Source organism: Lynx canadensis, chromosome C1 (genome assembly GCF_007474595.2).
Source record: "Lynx canadensis isolate LIC74 chromosome C1, mLynCan4.pri.v2, whole genome shotgun sequence".
In the NCBI taxonomy this organism is placed as follows: domain Eukaryota; kingdom Metazoa; phylum Chordata; class Mammalia; order Carnivora; family Felidae; genus Lynx; species Lynx canadensis.
In genome coordinates, this window is record NC_044310.1 from 183,637,295 (window position 1) to 183,659,258 (window position 21,964).

The window sequence follows — 21,964 nt, forward strand, 5'->3', positions numbered from 1 at the left end:
CGGGCACACCCCTTCGCAGTGGGGATTGGTCGGGCCGACCCCTCCTCGGCGACGCTAGGCTCCTCAGAGGCCCAGGCGCCTGCCAATCCCCACGGGCTGTCAAAACAAGTCTTCCCTCCCTGTCACAACAGAGCGGAGTGGAGGCCGCCGCCGCCGCCGCCGCCGCCGCCGCCGCCGCACTTCCTGGGGCCGCTGCGCCGCGGTCCGCGTGCAGGTGGCGGGTGCGCCGGGCCGCGGTCGTCTGGCTCCGGCCCCCTCAGGCCGCGCGCGTCCCGGCCTCGGAGGCCGCCCGGCCAGCCGCCGGGGGGCCTTTTGTCTGGCGCAGAGCAGGCGTTCGCATCACATTTCGGACACCTCCCTCTCCTTTTCGCCTCTCCTTCTCCCTCCCGCTCGCATCTCCTTCCCCATTCCCGCCGCCCTACCCCAGCGGACTGCCGGCCTCCTGGACCAAAGCCCGCGGACGTCTCTACCCAAGCGATGTCTCCTCTCCAGAAAGTTGCCGCCGCCGCCGCCGCCGCCCCCGGGCGGTGAAACAAAGTGTGGCGGGGCCGCCTCCGGGTGCAGGAGCGCACTCGTGCCCAGAGGCTGGACTCCGCTGCCGGGCGTGCCGTCTCCCCCCGAGAGCCCGATTCGCCGGCCATGGCCGAGGGCGCGGCGGGCAGGGAGGGTCCCGCGCAGCCGGACGCGGCAGGGTGCGAAGACGACCCCCGAGTGGGCCCGGACGCCCCCTCCGGGGACGGAGCGGCTGTGGCCCCTGGGGGCCGGTGGAGGGATCGTCGCAGCGGGGTCGCGCTGACGGGCTCTGCAGGGGCCCCGGCTGACAGCGAGGCTGGCCTCCTGGAGGCGGCGCGGGCGACCCCCCGGCGCAGCAGCATCATCAAGGTGAGCGAGGCCGCGCCGCCCGGGGAGCGTGGGTGTGGGTGGCGTGTGGGTCGGGGATCCAGGCAGGATGTACGTACGGTGTGTCCGGAGGCATCGCAGGCTCGGCATTGTTTTCTCCCACCTCCCTCATTACCAAACCTTCCTTCCTCGTCCGGAGGTTCCCAGACTCAGCTCTTGGCCGTGAGAAGCAGAAGTGACTTTTTTTTTTTTTCCCCCTGACAGCAGAGGAAAAGTTCCACTCTGCGTCTTTGCGTTTTGATGGATGCTTTCCCTCATTTTCTCTGAAAGCTTCACTAAACCGTTGATGGAAGGAGGAAGGGAGGATTCAATATAAATGCAAACCACAGGATGGTTGTGCACTGCTCTCCAGAGAAAGGTTAGCTTTATCCCCCCTCCACCCCACCCCCCAGTAAAGGAAATGCACAGTTAACCCTCAAGTGAAAGAAAAAACAAAAACAAAAACAAAAACCAAACAGCTTCCTCCCCACCCCAAGAACAACCCTCCAGATTCCAATGATCCTAAAATCCCAAGAAGCGTGAACTTTCCCGGTAGACAGGCAGAGTTTTCAGTGGACCCTGTGACCAAGTGGAGAGCGATGGTGGAGCCCAGAGTTTCTGCACTGCAGAAAGCGCGAGCAGAAAGCAGTCTAAATAAATACCTCGAGCATCATCCCAGGTCTTTGTGGTTACCACCGCAGGAAGGGAAAATGCTTCCTGACCGCTCGACCACCAGACAATATTTTTCTTCATCTATTTGGCAAGAAATTTGTAAGCCTTTTCCCTGCTTTATCTCTTTCTGTCTTCCTTCCGCTCGGGGCTTGCCTCCTGTTAGAGATTTCATCTTTTGGGTGCATGACATGTGGTTACGTATCCTGGAAGTCAGAACTCTCCCTTAGGCTTTGGAAAAGGGCCTCAGCATAAACGAACGTGAGTAATCATGTGCATGTGAGATCAAAATTGATTTTGGTAGAGTAGTCAGTATGAAACTGTGTGTGTGTGTATTGCCAAAGATGAGACTGAAAGATGGACTTGAAACTACTTACTATTCAATTTACTTGGTGTGCTAATACATTCAAGACCATTGTTCAGGGTTGAGCTGTGTAACCAGCTCCTAATGCCCAAGCCCCAGCTCCCCTTGCCAGTGTGGGGAGACTGTGCCCACAGTACATCCACCTAGCTCCTAGTATTGTCTGGGCTGTTCCCCAACACTGACACATGGAAGTTTAAAACCAACAGGAAGATTTCTATATAAAAAGAAGAGTGGGTGGTAGTTGCAAATGACTTGTAGTAGTTTCTGTTATTCTGTGCCTTTTAGATGATTTGAAAAGGAGTGTTCCATTCCGGGTGTGAATTTGGATAAAAAGGAAGTGATCACTTTTTTTTTTCCTTTAACCCACAGGTCAGAAAACATATTATTCTGAAACTTAAAAAACAGCACAATTAGGAAACAATTACATTTTGGATTCTAAGATATTGATACTACATGTGTTCCCTGTGTGTGAAAACAAACACCACAAGATAGTTTAAAATATACCATCACAAAAAGTGGGCTCTATAGTGTTGTAAAAAATAAAAGTAACAGAGTGTAAGGAATATATAAATGCTTGCAACTAATTTGCAGTTTCTAAATTGTATTATGTTCTGGTTTATATTCTCAGAAGGACCCTTGCTGAGTAATTGTGCCTTTTTGGTTTTGAGGTTTATTTTTGTGGCAAAAGAGGGAGGCAACAGAATATCAACTTGATCTTTCCCCTATTTAATAGTAAAATAAGCATTTAATAAATGGTTTTTTGTAATTAAAGGTACTAGAAAATGAAGTAAATTGGTATTATTTTAAAGTAGGTTTTATTGAAAATATAAGCAGATGAGAAAAAAAATCAAATGTTGCAAAGGAGCATGAAGGGAAGACTCCCAGCCACTCCACACTCCCACTTACATAGTCCGCCCCCATAGCTGTTAACACTTTCTTAAGTATCCTTCCAGAAATATTCCATGCATATGTAAGCATATGTATCTGTATATATCTGTGGTGAACTATTGACGTTCTTGATTTATATAATAAAATTTAACTGAAGTTTATAGGCCTCATATTTTCAAATTTGCTTCAAGTGCTTTTGATTCCTAGTGGGTTGTCCAAAATCATTCTGATGTGTCAGTTAATTTTCAAGAATAACCTGGTGGATCATTGGTGAGCATGGGTCCTTAGGGTCTGTTCCCAGAGGCCTTCATTCTCTTCCAATGGGGAAAGAAGCAGGTGGTGGGGTTTGTTCCACACCATCTCTGAGATCAAGGAAGGACCTTTCTGTTGGCATCTTGAATCTGCTGCCCCATGGTTTGTTCACTTTAGCAAAGTAAAAAGGAGAGTCTCTAAAAACGGTCTAGATCATATAATAAATATGTAGCACATATCCTATATTGAGAGAAAAACGCATTCTTCAGAGTTTGGCCAAGCGTTCTTTTTATTTAGCATTAAAACATACATAAAAAATAAAGGCTGTAGTACATTTTATGTTAATCAAACTATTAAATGCGGTTCCAAATAGCCTTAGTATTGTGATAATTGATATTCATGATCATAACTCTGAGCCACTGAAAGGTTGTAAATCATCAAATATTAAATTATTTTCAGCTCAACTTAGAATATTCTCTATTAACTTGGATATTAGACAAATCAGAATAGTGCATTGCTCTATCATACCAGGAAACAGACTGTCTTGTATATTAATAAAAGAAATGTCTTGTATATTAATAAAAGAAATGTTTTCAGTAAATTTGCCCTCTCTAATTTGTGAAAACATGATTTTAGTTGAGAAAACAGTTTCCTTCTGAGCGGATGAAAACAATAACAACAATTATCTTTACACATCTTTGTAGCGTCTATTATAATAGCTGTTTTTCTACTATAGTTGTGTTTTCCCCCTTATATGCCAAGTCCTAAGTTTTAAAAAATTTAATGGGGGGCTTAAACTTGGTTTTCTTTAATCCATCCATTTTTTGCCCGTGTTTTTCTGTATTATTATTTTCGACAGCATTGACATTGATAAATGCTTCACGTTTTTGGTAAGTGCATTGTTGAATACCAGTATCGCAATAGACTCCATCTTAACTGCTTCTTGATGACTTGGGGTTTAAAACGACAAGTTATTTACATGCAAGTTTGATTATATAAAACAATTATGTACTATTCTGCATATGAATATATTTCTACTTAAGATATTAGACCATTTTTCTATCTAATTTTTGATATCAAACTTATAAGTTTAAAATATTTAATACTATCGATTATAGTTTATAGCTCTTTAACTCTGTAACGATTTGGAAATAGAAAGCAGCATATCTCATTTCTTATAGTAATGATGGGAACTGAAATACATACATGTTTTCTAAATAGCTGTTTTTTCTTCCATTGTACGTAACATATTGAAGGGTTCTATGTTTTCTTTTCAATTCTACTAAGATATAAATTCTTTAGAAGAAATCATCATTTGGATGTCATGGACGTAGGTGTGTTGGATGAAGATAGGAGATGGGAATGACGTGCTGATACCTGAACTGAAATCGTGAAAGTAATTGCTTTGGTATTTTTTGTGTCTCATTATTTTATGTCATGGCCAGTCTTATTCTGTCATGTTCATTTTGGGGCTAGTGTGGTGGGTTTCTGAGCTGTAGCCTCAAAGATGTGCCTTGGGTACCTGTTGACACATATCAAAATTATGGCTCTCTTCCGTGGGGCAAAAGGAGTTTTATTTTATTATGAAGTATTGCCTACTGTGAGTCAGGTACTATAAACTAGGAGCTTTCATACATTATGTCACTTGATCCTCACAGCAAACCCTCTAAAGTAGAGAAGAAGGGTGCCTGGGTGGCTCAGTAGGTTAAGCATCTGACTTTGGCTCAGGTCATAATCTCGTGGTTCATGAGTTCGAGCCCCACGTTGGGCTCTGTGTTGCCAGCTCAGAGCCTGGAGCCTTCTTTAGGGTCTGGTCTCCCTCTCTCTCTGCCCTCCACCACTTGTGCACAGTCTCTATGTCTTTCTCAGAAATAATAAATGAAAGTAGAGAACAGAGGCACAGAAAACTACTGATTCACGATGTGGAGTTAGGATTCATACCCATGTCTGGTTAACTCCAGGGCTTGTGCTCTTATGCTGACTCTCAGAGGCAGGAAGGCCACAGTCTGAATACTTTCTAGGTTCAAAACGACATGAACCTATTAAGAGAGTGGCAGAAGAGTCTGAATCTTGGGCCCTATGGCTTGCAGGGGAAATTTCCCTTTCTCTGCTCCCCCCACTTCCCAACCCAGAACACCTAGAGATGGATGGCTCTAGAAAGGGATTGCAGACCTTCCTGTCTTTAGTCATTTTGTGAGGCCTGTGCTGTATTCTAAAAGGCATAGAAATTTGGCAGATGTCCTCCATGTTGCCAGTACACATCTGTTGTTTTACACCAGGCTGCTTCTCCCGTGCCCTACATGTAGGTGAGGTTGTGAGGGCTTGTATTCTCTTTTAGACTGATACAGAAAGGAAACAAGTACCTTGGGCATAGGAAGATGCATTATTTTAGGAGAGTGATGAAGTAGGGGCTCTGAAGCTAGAGCTCTGAAAGCATTTTGTATTACAGTTATGAAGGGTAACTAAATATGATTGAAAAATAACAATTTTAGGCACACTATAAGCTAAACAGGCTTCTGTAGATGAGCTTGGGAATGAATCAGCATTTGTAGACTTATTTCTTTCTTTGCCCATAGAAGTATGTGTTAAAAATTCCAAATAACTAACTTATGAGTACATTTTGGAAAAACAACCTGATTGTAGAGTGGAGCTGGTCAGCCTTTACTATAAGGGGTGCTGTGCGCATGCCCTGGTGGCTTTAGTCAGAGGTGCCCCTCCTAAGGTATGATTCAGCTATATTAATAGTGTTGAACCTCTTAGGTTGATCTGGTTTATTATCCCAGCAACTTCAGTCACAGTGTTTACTTCCTCTGAAATTGCCATAGAAACATGGACACATTTCACCTTAGAAGTGGTTGCCTGTCACTGTGGTCCCTTTCTGATGTGATTGCTTATAATGCCTCTTAAGAATATTAGGAATAGAATTTGGATAAAGAGCTTTGTCCTATTTTGAGGAAAGGTTTTAGAAGTGCCTATGAATTAGTGTTTGCTATTGCTGTGTGAATTCACACTATTTGTTTTCCTTCTTGGAAAATATTTTAAGGTTCAAAAAGTATAAGTTAACTATGTAGTCATTGAGAGGTTAAATATACATTGCAGTTTAGACTAAATAGTTTTTTTCTCAGCCTTTTCCTTTTTATAGTAGAGAAAACAAATAATTAAATTTTGTACTGTAAAATGTCAGTTGAACATATATTGCCAAATAACACCTGAGGCACAGCAGGGTGCCTTGAAGAGACATTAGGAGACAGCCAGCTTTACCTTCAGTGCGATTGAACAAAGATCCATTATTGCTTCTAGATAATGCCAGAGCAACTGGTCAGGCTGCCCTGCTCCTCCATCACTTTTGTTCAGCTTGAATAATAATGAAATAGAATCCCATTTTCAGGAGCGATGTCCAACCTGAGACGTATAAGATTATACATTTAAAACAGCTGCCCAACTGGGGCTCCTGGGTGACTTAGTCAGTTGAGCGGTGGACTTTTGATTTTGGCTTAGGTTATGATCTCACCGGTTGGTGAGTTCAAGCCCCACGTCAGGCTCTGCGCTGACAGCATGGGGGGCCTGGTTGGGATTATCTGTCTCCCTCTCTCTCTTCCCCTCCCTTGCTCTCTCTCTCTCTCAAAATTAAATAAATAAACATTAAAAAAGAATAAAACAATTGTCAAACTTAAAATGACTTAACAACAGTACGAGGGAGGAGCAATTTTTTGTCTCCCATCTTAGCACCAGTAAATGAACCATTGGTTATTAGATGGGAAGAAAGAAAAATTTGATTGAACTTTCTATCTAAATCTAAGGTAATAAATTAGTAAATCTTATTATAGTAAAACTTGTCAGTTCTATGAAATCTTATATTTTGATAAGTGTTTTAATAATGTCAAGAGGATTTATTTGTAATTTCATTGAATTTTATTTATCTCTGTATCCTGGTTCCTATAAAAGGGTACATAGACAAAATTTATTGTGATTATTGAGTATGCTAAAGGTGATAATAAAAATTAGCACCAAACGGTCAACTTCTATAACAACAGTTTTTTGTTTTAAGTTGTCACCAATGTACTATGCATTTGAGCTAACACTTGATGGCAATAAAATCATAGTATGTGAAAATATTGGAGTAGTTCCTTGGATTTAAAATTAAATTGGATTTGTCCTTTTGTTTGTAGCATCTTATATGGATGTGTTTAAGAGAGATATAATCTAGTTCATTTTCAATCGTACCATTTTAACTCACCTCACTAATACTAGCATTACTTTGAGAAAAGTGGGTTTGAACATGGTGCACAGAAAGGAATCATTACTTATATTATCATTGACACTGTAGGAAGAAGAAAGGCAGGTTAAATTTGAAAGTAGAACAATCCATCCAAAATGAAACAAAACAACATGAAAACTAAACTATTTTAGAAAGTGTGCTTAGTTTCCAAAGATGTCTTAATTTCTATAAGTGTATGAAAGTGTGTAGTGATTATAGGCAAGGATATTGTGTTTTTCCTTAACAATACAATGTTGTATTCAAAAGATTAAAACACCTTTGAAAGATAATTTCTGCTTTGCTAGTTGTTTCATGCTGACCTTTCAGTTCTTTCAAGAGCCTTTTAAAAGATGCTAAGTCTGTACTAGACTAAGCACAGGAAGTATGTACAAATTGGCAAACTTGTATTATTGTGTGGTACAATGTGAAGGTTAGAAATGATCATGAGGTTGTATTCAGAATACCTTCTGAAGTATTGCGGGAGATAAATGCACAAGGAAGGCAAAAAGAGGCAAAAGAAACACTACTATTAGCTAGGACTAAGATTTCAAAGCAGAACTCTAGAAGGTTGGAACTGATCATGTTGTAAGGGCTTTTCCCTAAGACGCAAGTGATTTCAGACCAAAGCAGGCCAAATAGCCTGTGTGCTCAAAGCCCACACGCCCCATCCTAGATCTGACAGCCAATGATGAGAATGGGAGGCTCAGGAGCACAACTCCCAGGGCCAAAGAGTAAGGTGGCAGCAGAAGCAGAATGTCCTAAGGCTTCCTTGACCCAGGCTGGGTTAGGGTCTGGCTTGGAAAAGGGCACCTGTGTTGGAAGAGCAAGTGCAAATGGCAGTGTTCTGTTCTTCTTCAAGTCAACACTTGTTGGGTTCAGGACAGAGAGAGACAGGACACCATGCTCTGTGCACGCTGATTTTTTTCTCCTTTGAAAAATTTCACTTCCATAAAACATAGCTCGTTATTGTCCTTGGACTTGCAGTTTCTTAATTATTGCGACTAATTTTTGGAGGAGGAGGTAGGGGTTGGGGCAGAGGCAGGGGTGGTGGGTGGGGGGGGGGGTAAGGGACAGAGTTTGTGCTCCCCCTAGAGGCTGACATATAAGATACAAAGACATCTTCAGCATTTGATGAACTATTTTGAAATATTTTGGAATGATTGAGTCTATGCTATAATTAAATATTGTACATTTAGAAATGTTATTAGTAATTAAATAGGTTTGTTTTTACATTTAATGTAATAGATAAAACATCTTGAATAGATGTGACATCTTGAAGAGACTTTCCTATTGAGACATTTTCTTTACAATAATAACAAAAGCTTATATACTGTATTATAGTCCAGCATTGTTCCAAGCACTTCATGTGTGTTAATTCAGTCAACCCTTACAATAACCATTAAGTAAGTATTTATTATTATTATTTCCATTTTTATAGATTGAGAGGTAAGTGACTTGCCCAAGGTCACATAGCTAGTAAATGGCAGAGCCAGGAAATGGACTCAAATAGTCTAGCTCTACAGGTTGCTTTAATCTTTATGTTATACATCCTCTTAAATCATATTGATTTAAACCTTAGCCACTGGATGAAATGGCAGACATTTTATGCTTACCTTAGAAACTAGTTTAGCTGACAAATCTATAAAAAGTGATTCTGAAAACAATTTTGGGAAGTTGTTAAAGATTGAATACATTTTCAAAAATACATTATTGAAGTTTCATAACTTTTTATGTAAAATACCTATAACTTCACGTTAGTATTGCATTCCACTTTACCTTTAGAGGAGTGGGCTCCTATTAGCATATTTTTACTCTTTGAACAGAATTAGCATATTTTACTGTGAGACAAGAGTTTATGATCCAACTTTGGTATAAATTATACAGACTAAGGATGGACTGTTACTTAATCACTTGCAACTTGATATGATTTATTTTATAGTTTGATAGTTTATCTTCCAGCATCAATAAATCAATAAGGAGTATTTGACTTTCTAACCCAAGGAAGTTGAAATTTTGTTAAGTGGTAGTGGCTATGATGTTGTATGATTGAGATTTCCTTCCAATTACATTTGAGGTAGTGTAGTTCCTCACCCATAGGAGGGACCTGGCAAATATTTGTGGAATTTCATTAAACTTAAAGTCTGTCTAGTCATTTCATTTTTGTTTTTTTTGAGGGGGGATAGAAATTCTGGAGTTAACATGTGGGAAATTCAAATACATAATTATTTCAAGAAATTACTGTGCTTATGGCTGCTTTATTGTGTTAAAGGTAATGAGTCTATTCCACTGTTCAGAGATATAGTACGGTGGCCAGATGATACCCAGAGGTTTGTCCTCATCATTTGGAGACTGGCTAGGTATTAAAGGCACAGTCAGCTCTTTTGTTGAAACACTCATATGTTAGTTTTTATTATCTATCTGCGGTTATGTTAAATCATTGAAAAGACATTGGACCTTGGCTTTTTCTTCCTCTTTCACTATCTTTTCCTGTTGCAGCATTTGCACTATGAGCTGTTTGGTCCCATTCTCTTAAAGTGGATTTTTTTTGTTTGAAGGAAAAAAGAAAGCTTTCCCCAAACATCTGAAACTTAATTATTTTTCCTAATACTTCCTCATGTTCAGATAGTGTGGGATCAAGCTAGTTTTGTGATAAATGCAGCGGTGTGTACATGGTGTGTATATGTGCACACACACTTGTGCTAGACACACTGGAAGTCAGAAGCCTCAATAGCAGGTGACCTTTTGATCCTATAGCTGTCTGTGTTCTAGACATCTGGAGTGATGGTCTTTATACAAAGACATGTTTGTCACAGAAGTAGCTGCATGGACTGTGAGAAGTCATACTCAGAAGTGTTAGCAGTTAAGTTTGACCAGACATTGAGATTTCTGGGGTTTGAGAGAGAAGAGAAAGAGAAGGATCAAGGTGTGTTAGAGGGGAATGGAGTCAGATGGGACCATATTTATAAATGGACAGGGTAAATAGCTTAGCAAGTGTCTTTTTACCTGGAGCATTCTGCCAGAACTTGTATATTTGGAAATTCAGATTTTTTTTGATTTTGAAGGCTTTTAAAATTTTTCTGGAGAGCTTTTAACTAACACCTCACACCTTAAACACCTACCAGTAATTTCTGGGCACAAAGCCCTTTGAGCTGAGAGATTCCTGGGAAGGATCTAGGAAGGATTGGTCTGGGTTGTTGGGCAGAACGTTTGGCATTAAAGATGAGTTTTGTCTACTTTTCTAGCCCTAGCCCCAGGAAAGTCCAAGAAAATTCTTCATTGTTGCATCCTCAGCATGACAGTTTCACCTACAGAGAAATGGTTCTGACAAACAAGTTAATATAGAAATTAGTGTAACAAGATGGAAGCAGCTGGGAGCACTGGAATTAACCATTACAGCTTAAAATAAAATTCCAACAAAGGTCTAGCTTCAGGAGACCGTGTACTGCTGTGTTCAGGCACCAGGCTTGGTCTTACAGTGTGGTTTTCACTACTGCCCTTGCTCACCCCTCTTCCCCAGGCTAAATAAGAAGAGGCCTGAGAGGGAGGAGGTAGCCTTGGAGGGATGTTATGGTTCCTGGAAAGCCTGTTCCTTCCACTTTCCTCATTGTTGGGAAGAAGAGCTCATGACCTTTTTCTGAGGCTGAGAAAGAAAGGACTCAAGAGAATGTGTAATGGTGGTGGCATCTAACAGTCCCCCTCTCTACCAAGTCTCCCTATAGGTTGGGACTGATGCTCATCTCCCCTCTGGAAGGTACTGAGTTATACCATCAGATCCCCTAATGCTGTCCCAGGTGTGGAGAAAGGGGACACGATGGAAAATGGCCAGGCCTCTTGCTGGTGCCCTACCCAAAGAAGCCGTCTGGGGTAGAGGGACTCCTAACAAAATGCTGGGGCAGGGACTGGGTGAGGTGAGAGGTAGAGGTCAGTGTCCAAGTCAGACCTCTGATGATGAATATGGGGGAAAGGAGACTGTGGAGAAGCAGCAACTCCAGAGAGTCTGCATTTGTATGCCTCCCCACAGAGAGAGCCAAGGGTCAGTTTAGTGTTAACCTGAGGAGCAGAGAAAGCCAACCCAGTAGGGCCTGCAACATCCCTCTGGGACTATCTATGGGGAGACCTTGGCCTCTCCTATCCTTCCTCCAGCCAAGCTCTAGTAGGGAAGTGTCAAGAGGAAGAGAAAGGGAGAAGTGGGTAGAGTAGACCCACCCCCCACCCGGCTCCAACCACTATAGCCACCATTCTAGCTTGCCATGTGGGCAATGAGGCAGAGAAGAGGATTTTGAATTGAACGTGGGGTTGAAGTTGTAAAATGAACAGGACTGAGTTTTTAAGAACTTGAAAGAACACTTCTAATAATTGGGAGAGATTGAAACATTATGGAATCTGAGTGAGCTATTAGTAATAACCAGAGTACCTAGGGACAAAGGGGGATCCAAGATGGTATAGTTGGGAGGAAGCAGTTGAGGGGAAAATGAAACTCACATGTTCATATTCTAACAATTTGACACTGTTTAATTGTCAATTACATTATTATAGGATTGGCGAGCTTAGAGATCATTCTCTAACTTTGCCCTTTCATTTACTAAGTATGGCTGTCCACCATCTCTTCCATTTATCCAGGGCACCATTATAGAGAACTGTTTGTGATACCATGGATAGAGAATGGGGGATTTTTCAAGATTTCGTCATGTAGAACAATTACAGGTACTAATATAGTCAAAATCCTATGTTTTTTTTTTTTAATGTTTATTTATTTTTGAGACAGAGAGAGACAGAGCATGAGCAGGGAAGGGGCAGAGAGAGAGGGAGACACAGAATGTGAAGCAGGCTCCAGGCTCTGAGCTGTCAGCACAGAGCCCGATGCAGGGCTTGAACTCATGAACTGTGAGATCATGACCTGAGCCGAAGTCAGACGCTTAACCGACTGAGCCACCCAGGCGCCCCTCTTTAATTCTTATGATAGCTTGGCAAGCTCTTGTTATCATTTCAACCTTAGAGATGAGGAAGTTGAGGCTCTGAGAGGTGTGGAAACTTGTTTTAGGTCTCACAGCTATTAAAGTGGAGGGAGGGGAGAATTTTTCTTCCCTATTTTCTTGTATCCTCCAAACCTGCAACTCCAATACTCCAAATTCCCAAAGCCAGTGATATAAGAACATACTGATCTGATTGGAATGGGGCCAGGCAGAAAACAAAGTTAAAGGTAGTTCAACCTCACATCGTTCTGCAATAAAAGCAACCACCATTTATTGAGCTAGGTGCACACACATTCTTTCACTTAAGTTGGAGTCAGAGGGATCTAAGAAACAGCAATAGATCAAAGGTGATTGTTTTGGCACACCTCCTAGATTGGGGGTTTGGGTTTCTTACTCTTTAAAACCTACATTTTAGAAGCCCTAAGTATATTGGTGCTGAAACAAATTACCACAAGCTTAGTGGCTTCAAGCAACTCAGATTTATTATCTTATGGTTCTAGAGGTCTGAAGTCTGAAATTTGCCTCCCTTGGCTAAAATCAAGGTATTATCAGGGCTGTGTTCCTTTTTGGAAGTTCTGGGGAAAAATCTGTTTTCTTGCTCCCTTTAGCATCTAGAATCTGCCCTGTTTTTTTTTAATTTTTGGATCATAGATCCTTCCATTTTCAAAACCAATGGTGGCCCGTGGAGTCTTTGATTTTCTACCTTGTCCCCTTCTAACTCTCATGTCTCCTTCTTTTACATTAGAGGATCCTTGGTATTACATTAGGCTAACCCAGACAATCCAGGATAATCTTCCTATTTTGACGTTGGTTGATGAGCAACCTTAATTCCATGTGTAGGCTTAATTCCCCATTGCCATGGATATATATTCACCTGGAATATGTTCACAGGTTCTGGGGAATAGGACATAAACATATTTGGGAGTGAAGATTCTATCCCATCCTAGTTTCAGAACAAGGTAATGACTATAGTGATGATTTTATCCAACTCCAGATTAATTTTATTAGATTCTTTAAACAAAAAGATAATTTGTTAATAAATATGCATAGTTCGTTGGGTTTTATTTTTTTTTTATTTTTTTTTATTTTTTTTATTTTTTTTATGAAATTTATTGACAAATTGGTTTCCATACAACACCCAGTGCTCATCCCAAAAGGTGCCCTCCTCAATACCCATCACCCACCCTCCCCTCCCTCCCACCCCCCATCAACCCTCAGTTTGTTCTCAGTTTTTAACAGTCTCTTATGCTTTGGCTCTCTCCCACTCTAACCTCTTTTTTTTTTTTTTCCTTCCCCTCCCCCATGGGTTCCTGTTAAGTTTCTCAGGATCCACATAAGAGTGAAACCATATGGTATCTGTCTTTCTCTGTATGGCTTATTTCACTTAGCATTACACTCTCCAGTTCCATCCACGTTGCTACAAAGGGCCATATTTCATTTTTTCTCATTGCCACATAGTACTCCATCGTGTATATATACCACAATTTCTTTATCCATTCATCAGTTGATGGACATTTAGGCTCTTTCCATAATTTGGCTATTGTTGAGAGTGCTGCTATGAACATTGGGGTACAAGTGCCCCTATGCATCAGTACTCCTGTATCCCTTGGATAAATTCCTAGCAGTGCTATTGCTGGGTCATAGGGTAGGTCTATTTTTAATTTTCTGAGGAACCTCCACACTGCTTTCCAGAGCGGCTGCACCAATTTGCATTCCCACCAACAGTGCAAGAGGGTTCCCGTTTCTCCACATCCTCTCCAGCATCTATAGTCTCCTGATTTGTTCATTTTGGCCACTCTGACTGGCGTGAGGTGATACCTGAGTGTGGTTTTGATTTGTATTTCCCTGATAAGGAGCGACGCTGAACATCTTTTCATGTGCCTGTTGGCCATCTGGATGTCTTCTTTAGAGAAGTGTCTATTCATGTTTTCTGCCCATTTCTTCACTGGGTTATTTGTTTTTCGGGTGTGGAGTTTGGTGAGCTCTTTATAGATTTTAGATACTAGCCCTTTGTCCGATATGTCATTTGCAGATATCTTTTCCCATTCCGTTGGTTGCCTTTTAGTTTTGTTGGTTGTTTCCTTTGCTGTGCAGAAGCTTTTTATCTTCATAAGGTCCCAGTAATTCACTTTTGCTTTTAATTCCCTTGCCTTTGGGGATGTGTCGAATAAGAGATTGCTACGGCTGAGGTCAGAGAGATCTTTTCCTGCTTTCTCCTCTAAGGTTTTGATGGTTTCCTGTCTCACATTTAGGTCCTTTATCCATTTTGAGTTTATTTTTGTAAATGGTGTGAGAAAGTGGTCTAGTTTCAACCTTCTGCATGTTGCTGTCCAGTTCTCCCAGCACCATTTGTTAAAGAGGCTGTCTTTTTTCCATTGGATGTTCTTTCCTGCTTTGTCAAAGATGAGTTGGCCATACGTTTGTGGGTCTAGTTCTGGGGTTTCTATTCTATTCCATTGGTCTGTGTGTCTGTTTTTGTGCCAAGTTCGTTGGGTTTTAAAGAAAAACACTTAATTTATGGATTTTAAGAATGTTTCCTTTCTAAGTGCATCTGCAGTTTTACATGGTCTACTTTTTTATGCTTAATTTAAAATAGAGTTTTCATAGCAAATTGAACTGAAAGAATCCTTAGAGTTTACTTCATAATAGTTGAATTTACCTCTTTGCAGATTTGGTTATTTACCTCTTTGAGACTTAGGTTACAGACTTCCTCAAATTATAAAGCAAATTGGTGGAGAACTGCTTCCTATGATCTTACAAGATTTAAAAAGAAGAGGATTCAGGTTTCTGGATTTATTCTTAATATATCCTTCACAACAATTGAAGGATGATTTTCAGGTTGTCACAACATTCTTGTGTGTTTGATTTGATTCTGAGTAGAATATACCTGAGACTCCCTAGGAAAATAGATTCCACTTATCTCTGTATTTGGGCAGCTATCCACCTCTACCCTCATTGTTAAAAGTATAAAATTTATCAAATCATAATTGGGACAAAAGAGATGATGTTGTAGACAGAGGAAGATCTTCTGTGGTGAAGATGTGGGTAGTTTTGTTAGAGAATGAGACTTTGTTTTAATTTTTTCCTAAAGAGGTGTTTTGATGAGTCCTGGTGGCTAGTTTGTAAAATCAACTATTTATTTTACCTTTTGCAACTTTAGTGAATAAGATTCACTAGAAGAATCATATTGTAGACACTGTTTGTAACACGTATACAAAGTACATACTGACCTGGGCCTTGGGTCATTTCTTACTGTGTATGTATTGTCAGTGTAAGTCCAGCCGTGTGGCAATGTAAGGTGTGAAAATAAGAATAAAGTCCATAGTCTCCTGAGTGCTGCATATATTAAAGTGTAATTTCCATGCAAACTAACACCATAGAGAACCAATTGCTGTCTGGTTTCATAGATAATAAGACTGGCTTATGGAATGCTTTCTATTGTATAAAGCCTGTTAAAAGCCAGAAGAGAAAGACAGTACTCTTCAGTGACTTTGGAATCAACTGAGGACATAAAATCTTTATGTAGTGGGTTTAGTGGCATTAAACAAGATAAAAAAAAAGCTGACATTATAATTTTAAAAATTCCTGGATGTGGATATTAAATATTTATTTATGTAAAATGAAAACACTGCACAGGATATTTTTGTTGTTCTGAACTCCTTCAAGAAAAGTCTGGAGGAAACCAAAATGTGACTTAGATCCTTTAACAACTATGACTAATACCTTACTATCTTTTAAAAATTTGTTTTTTGTTACAAAGTACAAAACTTTGCTCTGAGGTTTCTTATGGACATAAAAGCTTAACTTTGTGTTTATCTGATTATGCCTTAAATCTTTCTGAACTCTTATTCATGGTTTCGATTTTGATTTTCGGTTTTTACGGTTGAAAATTATTTGAATATTTTATTTTAAAGTATTTGCTCTTTCTTTTTTTTAATGTTTATTTTTGAGAGAGAGAGAGAGAATGAGAGAGAGAGAGAGAGAGAGAGAGAACAGGGGAAGGGCAGAGAAAGAAAGAGAGAGAGCATCTTAAGCAGGCTCTGCACTGTCAGCACAGAGCCTGACAAGGGGCTGGGGCCCACGAACCGCAAGATCATGACCTGAGTCTAGATCAAGAGTCAGATGCTTAACCGACTGAGACACCCAGATGCCTCTGGTTTGAACATTTTAAAGATCAACTAGATGACTAAGATAGATTATTTGTCTTATTCCTATAAGGATCTTGGTGCTATGACCCTCAAGGGATTGTCTTTGTAGTTTTTTTCAAGTGTTTTTCTTCTTCTATCATTTGGGTCTTTTCCTTCCTAAACTATTCTGTCTCCAGCTTTCAGACTATACCATTGGTGGTGGTACCCAGCCCTCGAAAGTATTGCTTGCTTTAGATGTTTGGTTTGTTCTATACTAGAATTTAAAATTTCACTCTAAGCTTTATTAAAGGTGGAATTTTGCTGAGAATATTTGTACACAAAAATCTGAGCCTTTGAAATTAGGGAGTTTACTTTCCATATTTATAAATACTTTTTCATTGCTAGGAAGCTAAATTGCTCTAACAAAGAGATGCAAACATATAGTGGCTTTAAGAAGGTGGAAGTTTTTTTTTCTCTAATAAGGAACATCCCACCAGTAGGCAGGTTAGGTAACTGGCTCTGCTCCATAAAGTAATTCAGAGATCCAGGTTCTTTTGTCTTCTTTTGGAGCCATCCCCTAGCATGTTTGTTTTCTTGTACCTTTGATTAGACTGACCCACCACCACCACACCCTCCTTCTAGCCTATAGGAAGGAGGAAAACACAAGTGGAGGGCAAGTAGCTTGTTTAAAGGAAGTGACCTGTAAGTTGCACATATCACTTCTACTCATATCCCATTGATCCATTATTATTATTATTATTACTATTATTTAAATACTGGTTAGTTAACATATAATGTTGTAATGGTTTCAGGAGTTTCAGAGAATTTAGTGATTCATCACTTACATATAACACCTAGTGCTTATCCCAGAAATGCCCTCCTTAATGCCCATCACCCATTTAGTCCATCCCCCCACCCACCTCCCCTCCAGCCATCCTCAGTTTGTTCTCTGTATTTAAGAATCTCTTATGGTTTGCCTCTCTCACTGTTTTTATCTTATTTTTCCTTCCCTTCCCTTATGTTCATCTGTTTTGTTTATTTAATTCCACATATGAGTGAAATCATAAGATATTTATCTTTCTCTGACTTCTTTCACTTAGCATAATATGCTCTAGTTCCATCTATGTTGTTGCAAATGACAAGATTTCATTCTTTTTGGTTACTAATATTCCATTATATATATATATATATATATATATATATATATAACATATAATTTTCCATTATATATAAAATATATAAATAAAACATTCCAATATATACATATAAAATATATAATATTACATATAATATATAATATATAATATAATCTATAATATATAATTAAATATAATTATATATAAAATATATAATTTTATACATATAATGGAATATTAGTCAGCAACCAAAAAGAAAAAAATATATATATTTGGGATATAAGGGAGTTCAACATTACTCTAATATGTTTTTGGATTCACATTGTTTGATTTGGTTAGGGCAACTAATGAGAACACATGAGCTATGTGTTCATTAGTTGTATGAAATATCTAACTTCAAAATTATGTCTCACAGAGTCTCAACTTTTTATCTTGACTTGCAAATGCATATGATATGTGAATCATAGAGAAACGCCAAACAAGAACAATATAGTATATCTTGAAAAACTACTGTGTGCCACACACTGTGGGAAAGAATCTAATGGAGTATCTTCAGTGAGCCTTGGGAGGTCATCATGTACAGTTAATCACACTAGAGCTAGAGCCCCTGTACATGCATAGATCTTGGCCTCTAGTCAGCAGGGAGCTCCCTCTCCGCAAGGGAGCCAATCGCATTTTCAGGCTGCTTTTGTTGTTTGAAAATATTCGTATGTTGAGCCCAGATAAATCTTTTCTCTGATGCATTTCTTAGTCAGTTTATCTCAGGAACTAGAAAGAGTAAGTTTAATTACTCATGTGACAACTTTTGACATATTTGAAAGGACTTAGGTGGCTGTTTCCTCCCACACTCCCACCATAATAATAATTCCTGACATTTATTGAGTGCTTACAGTCTTACTGTTCCAAGCATTTTACATGTATTAACTCACATAAGTCTCACTAGAGTTATGAATTAGGGACTGTCTATTCCATTTCATTGATGAGGAAATTGAGGCACAGGAAGGTTAAATCACCCAGATTCACCCAGCAAGTAAGTGGCATGTTCTTCTTTACAAGTATTTTGTTTAAAGCATTGTTCTTAGACCGCAACACTGGTTGCTGTGCTAGTTTCACTGTGGTTAACTATATTAGACTTCTACGTCCCTTTTTCTGGATGCTATATTTCTATGAATGTAACCACGAGGGGAATTTTCCTTCTGAGGAAAAAAAACAAAAACCATATATTTCCGTGATAGCAGGTCAGCAAGTTGTCTTTGTTTTTGTTTTTAATTTTTTTTAATCCTTCAACATTTTAAAAAGTTTATTTATTTATTTTGAAAGAAAGAGAGAGAGAGAGAAAGAGAGAGTGAAGGAGGGGCAGAGAGACACACAGAGAGAGAATTCCAAGCAGGCTGTGTTCGGTCAGCGTGGAGCCCGATGTGGGACTCAAACTCACAAATTGCGAGACCATGACCTGAGCTGAAACCAAGAGCTGGATGCTCAACTGACTGAGCTACCCAGGCACCCCTCAAGTTGTCTTTGTATTCTAGAGGCTATGTTCCTGATTTTGAAAGGATCTGGTGGGTTGACTGAACACAAGCTTGTTGGCAGCTGCGTTAAATTTAATATGCTATGTATTGCCCTTGTACTTTTTTTTTTTTTTTTAATGGGGAAGTAACTGGTAAAAAAAAAAAGTTAAGAAACATTTCCTTAATAGCCATGTGAAACAATGGAGATGAATTATGGATTAAGTGAATGGCTGGAAGCTTCTACAATTAGGTGCTAGGTTCAGGAGGTAATGTAACAGTGCCATTCAAGGGTATGTCCTAGAATTAGACAATCAGGATTGGAGTCCTGATTCTGTGTTTTTTTAGCTATGTGGTGTCAGGCAGGTTACCTAATTTGTTTAGCCCTCAGCTTCACCATTGTAGCAGATCCTACCTCATAGGGTGTTTGGGAGGATTAAGTGAGAGAATTCATAAATTGCTTAGCAAAGTAGTTGGCACATGGTAGATAGTCAATAAATTGTTAGTTATTATTATTTAGAAATGGAAAAGAAAATCTGAGACTAGTGTTGAAGTAGGAATTGTTAGGACTTTTCAGAGATATAAAGGAATCAATAAGTAAAAATAATTCCAAAGATTTTGATCATGGAGGTCTTTGAATAGAGTGGTATTTTTGACTTAGGGGCAAAACTTTTCTTCTAGCTACTGTGTATAATCTAATTGGGGTTGGGATGGTCTTCAATGTCTCTGCTCATGTGTTTGGAGTTGTAGATATTTTTCTGACTTTTTGCAGCAGAGGATTAAGTTTGTGTGAATGACTAAAACTTCCTCAAATTCTAGAGTAAAAGAATGAACTACATGTGAGTTTAGTGTAGCTCCATTTAGTTCAGCAAATGATTTTTTAAGTACCTATTGCATTCGATACACTGCTGTGTGCTCAGTTTTGATCATTGTCTTGTCTAAAATCTCATTTTAATGAACAGTAAGTATATAATGGAGCTCCTTTTTTTTTGCTTCAAGTTGATTTAAATTTGATTTATTTTTTATTTTTATTAAATTTGTTTTTAATGTTTATTCATTTTTGAGAGACAGAGCACAAGCTGGGTGAGGAGCAGAGAGAGAGGGAGACACAGAATCTGAAGTAGGCTCCAGCTCTGAGCTGTCAGCACAGAGCCCGATGTTGGGCTCTAACTCATGCACTGTGAAATCATGACCTGAGCCAAAGTTGGATGCTTAACTGACTGAGCCACCCAGGCACCCCAAGTTGATTTAAATTTTAGAAGAAGTCCCTTATAACCCCATCTTGGCACTAACTCAGCCCAAGGAATACCTGAAATTTGGTAAAGGTAGGTAGGTATTAGAAATAGCTTCCTCATGAATTTAGCTGAACCGGTTTCACCTTACAATTCAACTAAATCTGCTTTTTATTGAACAAAAGACCTCTGCTAATTACTTCAGAGTCCTTTTTTTTCTCCTGGAATGAGGCTCATCTTGGGAAAGTTTGTGAATATATACAAAATGTGAATGAAAACTTGAAAGTATTAAAAAAGTCATGTCTGACTCAGACTCTGGTTTTCTCTTCTGTTTTCTGTGTTAGACTGTGAATTCCTTAAAAGCAAGAACTCTTTCAAACTGTTTGGTTTGTGGTCCTTGGAAGGCACCACAAAAGGAGAGAGAGTATAATGCTTTGTAAAGATGGGGACTTTAAATAAATAATGACCAGTCTTTAAATAAATCCTTAAAATTAAGGAGAGAAGTGAACCATAGCATTGGCAGCTATTACTCAATTTATTGTGAGTAATAGTATGGTTAAGGGGCAATGCTGTTTGTTTTTTTTCTGCAGGCTTTTTCAAGCAAGGCTGCTGAGAACCCAAGGAGCTTCCTCCTTGTCTTCTGTCTTAGGTGTGGCCACTTGCCAGGTTTCTTATGGGTGAGGTGCAAGTCAGTAGTTAGAAGATATGTAACATTTTCTGCCTTCTTATATTTATTAGATTTAAACCACAGCTTCCATTATTATTATTATTATTATTATTATTAGGTATGTTTTTATTTTATTGACATATAATTGACATATGATATATTAGTTTCACATGTACAACACAATTATTTAATATTTGTATATTGTAAAATGATCACCACAATAAGTTTAGCTAACATCCATCACCACACATAGTTAACAATTTTTTTTTCTTGTGATGAGAACTTTTACGATGTACTCTCTTAGCAAGTTTCAAATATATAATACAGGTTATTAACTATAGTCACCATGCTGGACAGTACATTACTAGGACTCACTTACTTTATAACTGGAAGTTTGTACCTGTTGACCACCTTTACCCGTTTCACGCCCTCCACCCCCACTACCCTACCTCTGGCAACTATCAATCTGTTTTCTGTATTTATGAATTTGACCTTTTTTAAGAATGCACACATAAGTGAGATATTTGTCTTTCTCTATCTGACTCATTTCATTTCCCATAATTCCCTTGGGGTCTCCATCCATGTTGTCTAAAATGGCATAGCTTCCTTCTTTTTTATGGCAGAATAATATTCCATTGTGTGTGTGTATGTGTGTGTGTGTGTGTGTGTGTGTGTGTGTGTGTGTGTATCACATTTTTTTTATCCATTCATTCATTAATGGATGCTTAGGTTGTTTCAATGTCTTAGCTAATGTAAATAATGCTTCAATGAACATAGGGTGCATGTGTCTTTTTGAGTTAGTATTTCATTTCTTTTAAATAAATACCCAGATTTGCTGGTATCCACATCTTCCATTATTAAGGCATCCTGAATATTTGGAATTTTGGCTAGAATTCTTGTGCCAACCAATGGATTTAATCTGAAAAGTTGTAATAAGAACTAAAGATAATGTATCGCTGCTGAATGACCTTGGGCCCAATTCTAGCATACCTACCAGTAAACTTACTTGAGGGG

At 39.3% G+C, this 21,964-nt stretch overlaps 1 protein-coding gene across 1 annotated transcript in view; it reads left to right on the forward strand.

The window, feature by feature from the left end:
- Window positions 1-564: 564 nt before the first annotated feature.
- The window catches only part of PLCL1 (phospholipase C like 1 (inactive)), a 336,485-nt gene continuing 315,085 nt past the window's right edge, over window positions 565-21,964 (forward strand). The window contains exon 1 of the mRNA XM_030326087.1: window positions 565-882. Within this exon, the coding sequence (XP_030181947.1) occupies window positions 640-882 (243 nt within the window). The 5' untranslated portion in view covers window positions 565-639. The remainder of the gene's footprint in view (window positions 883-21,964) is intronic.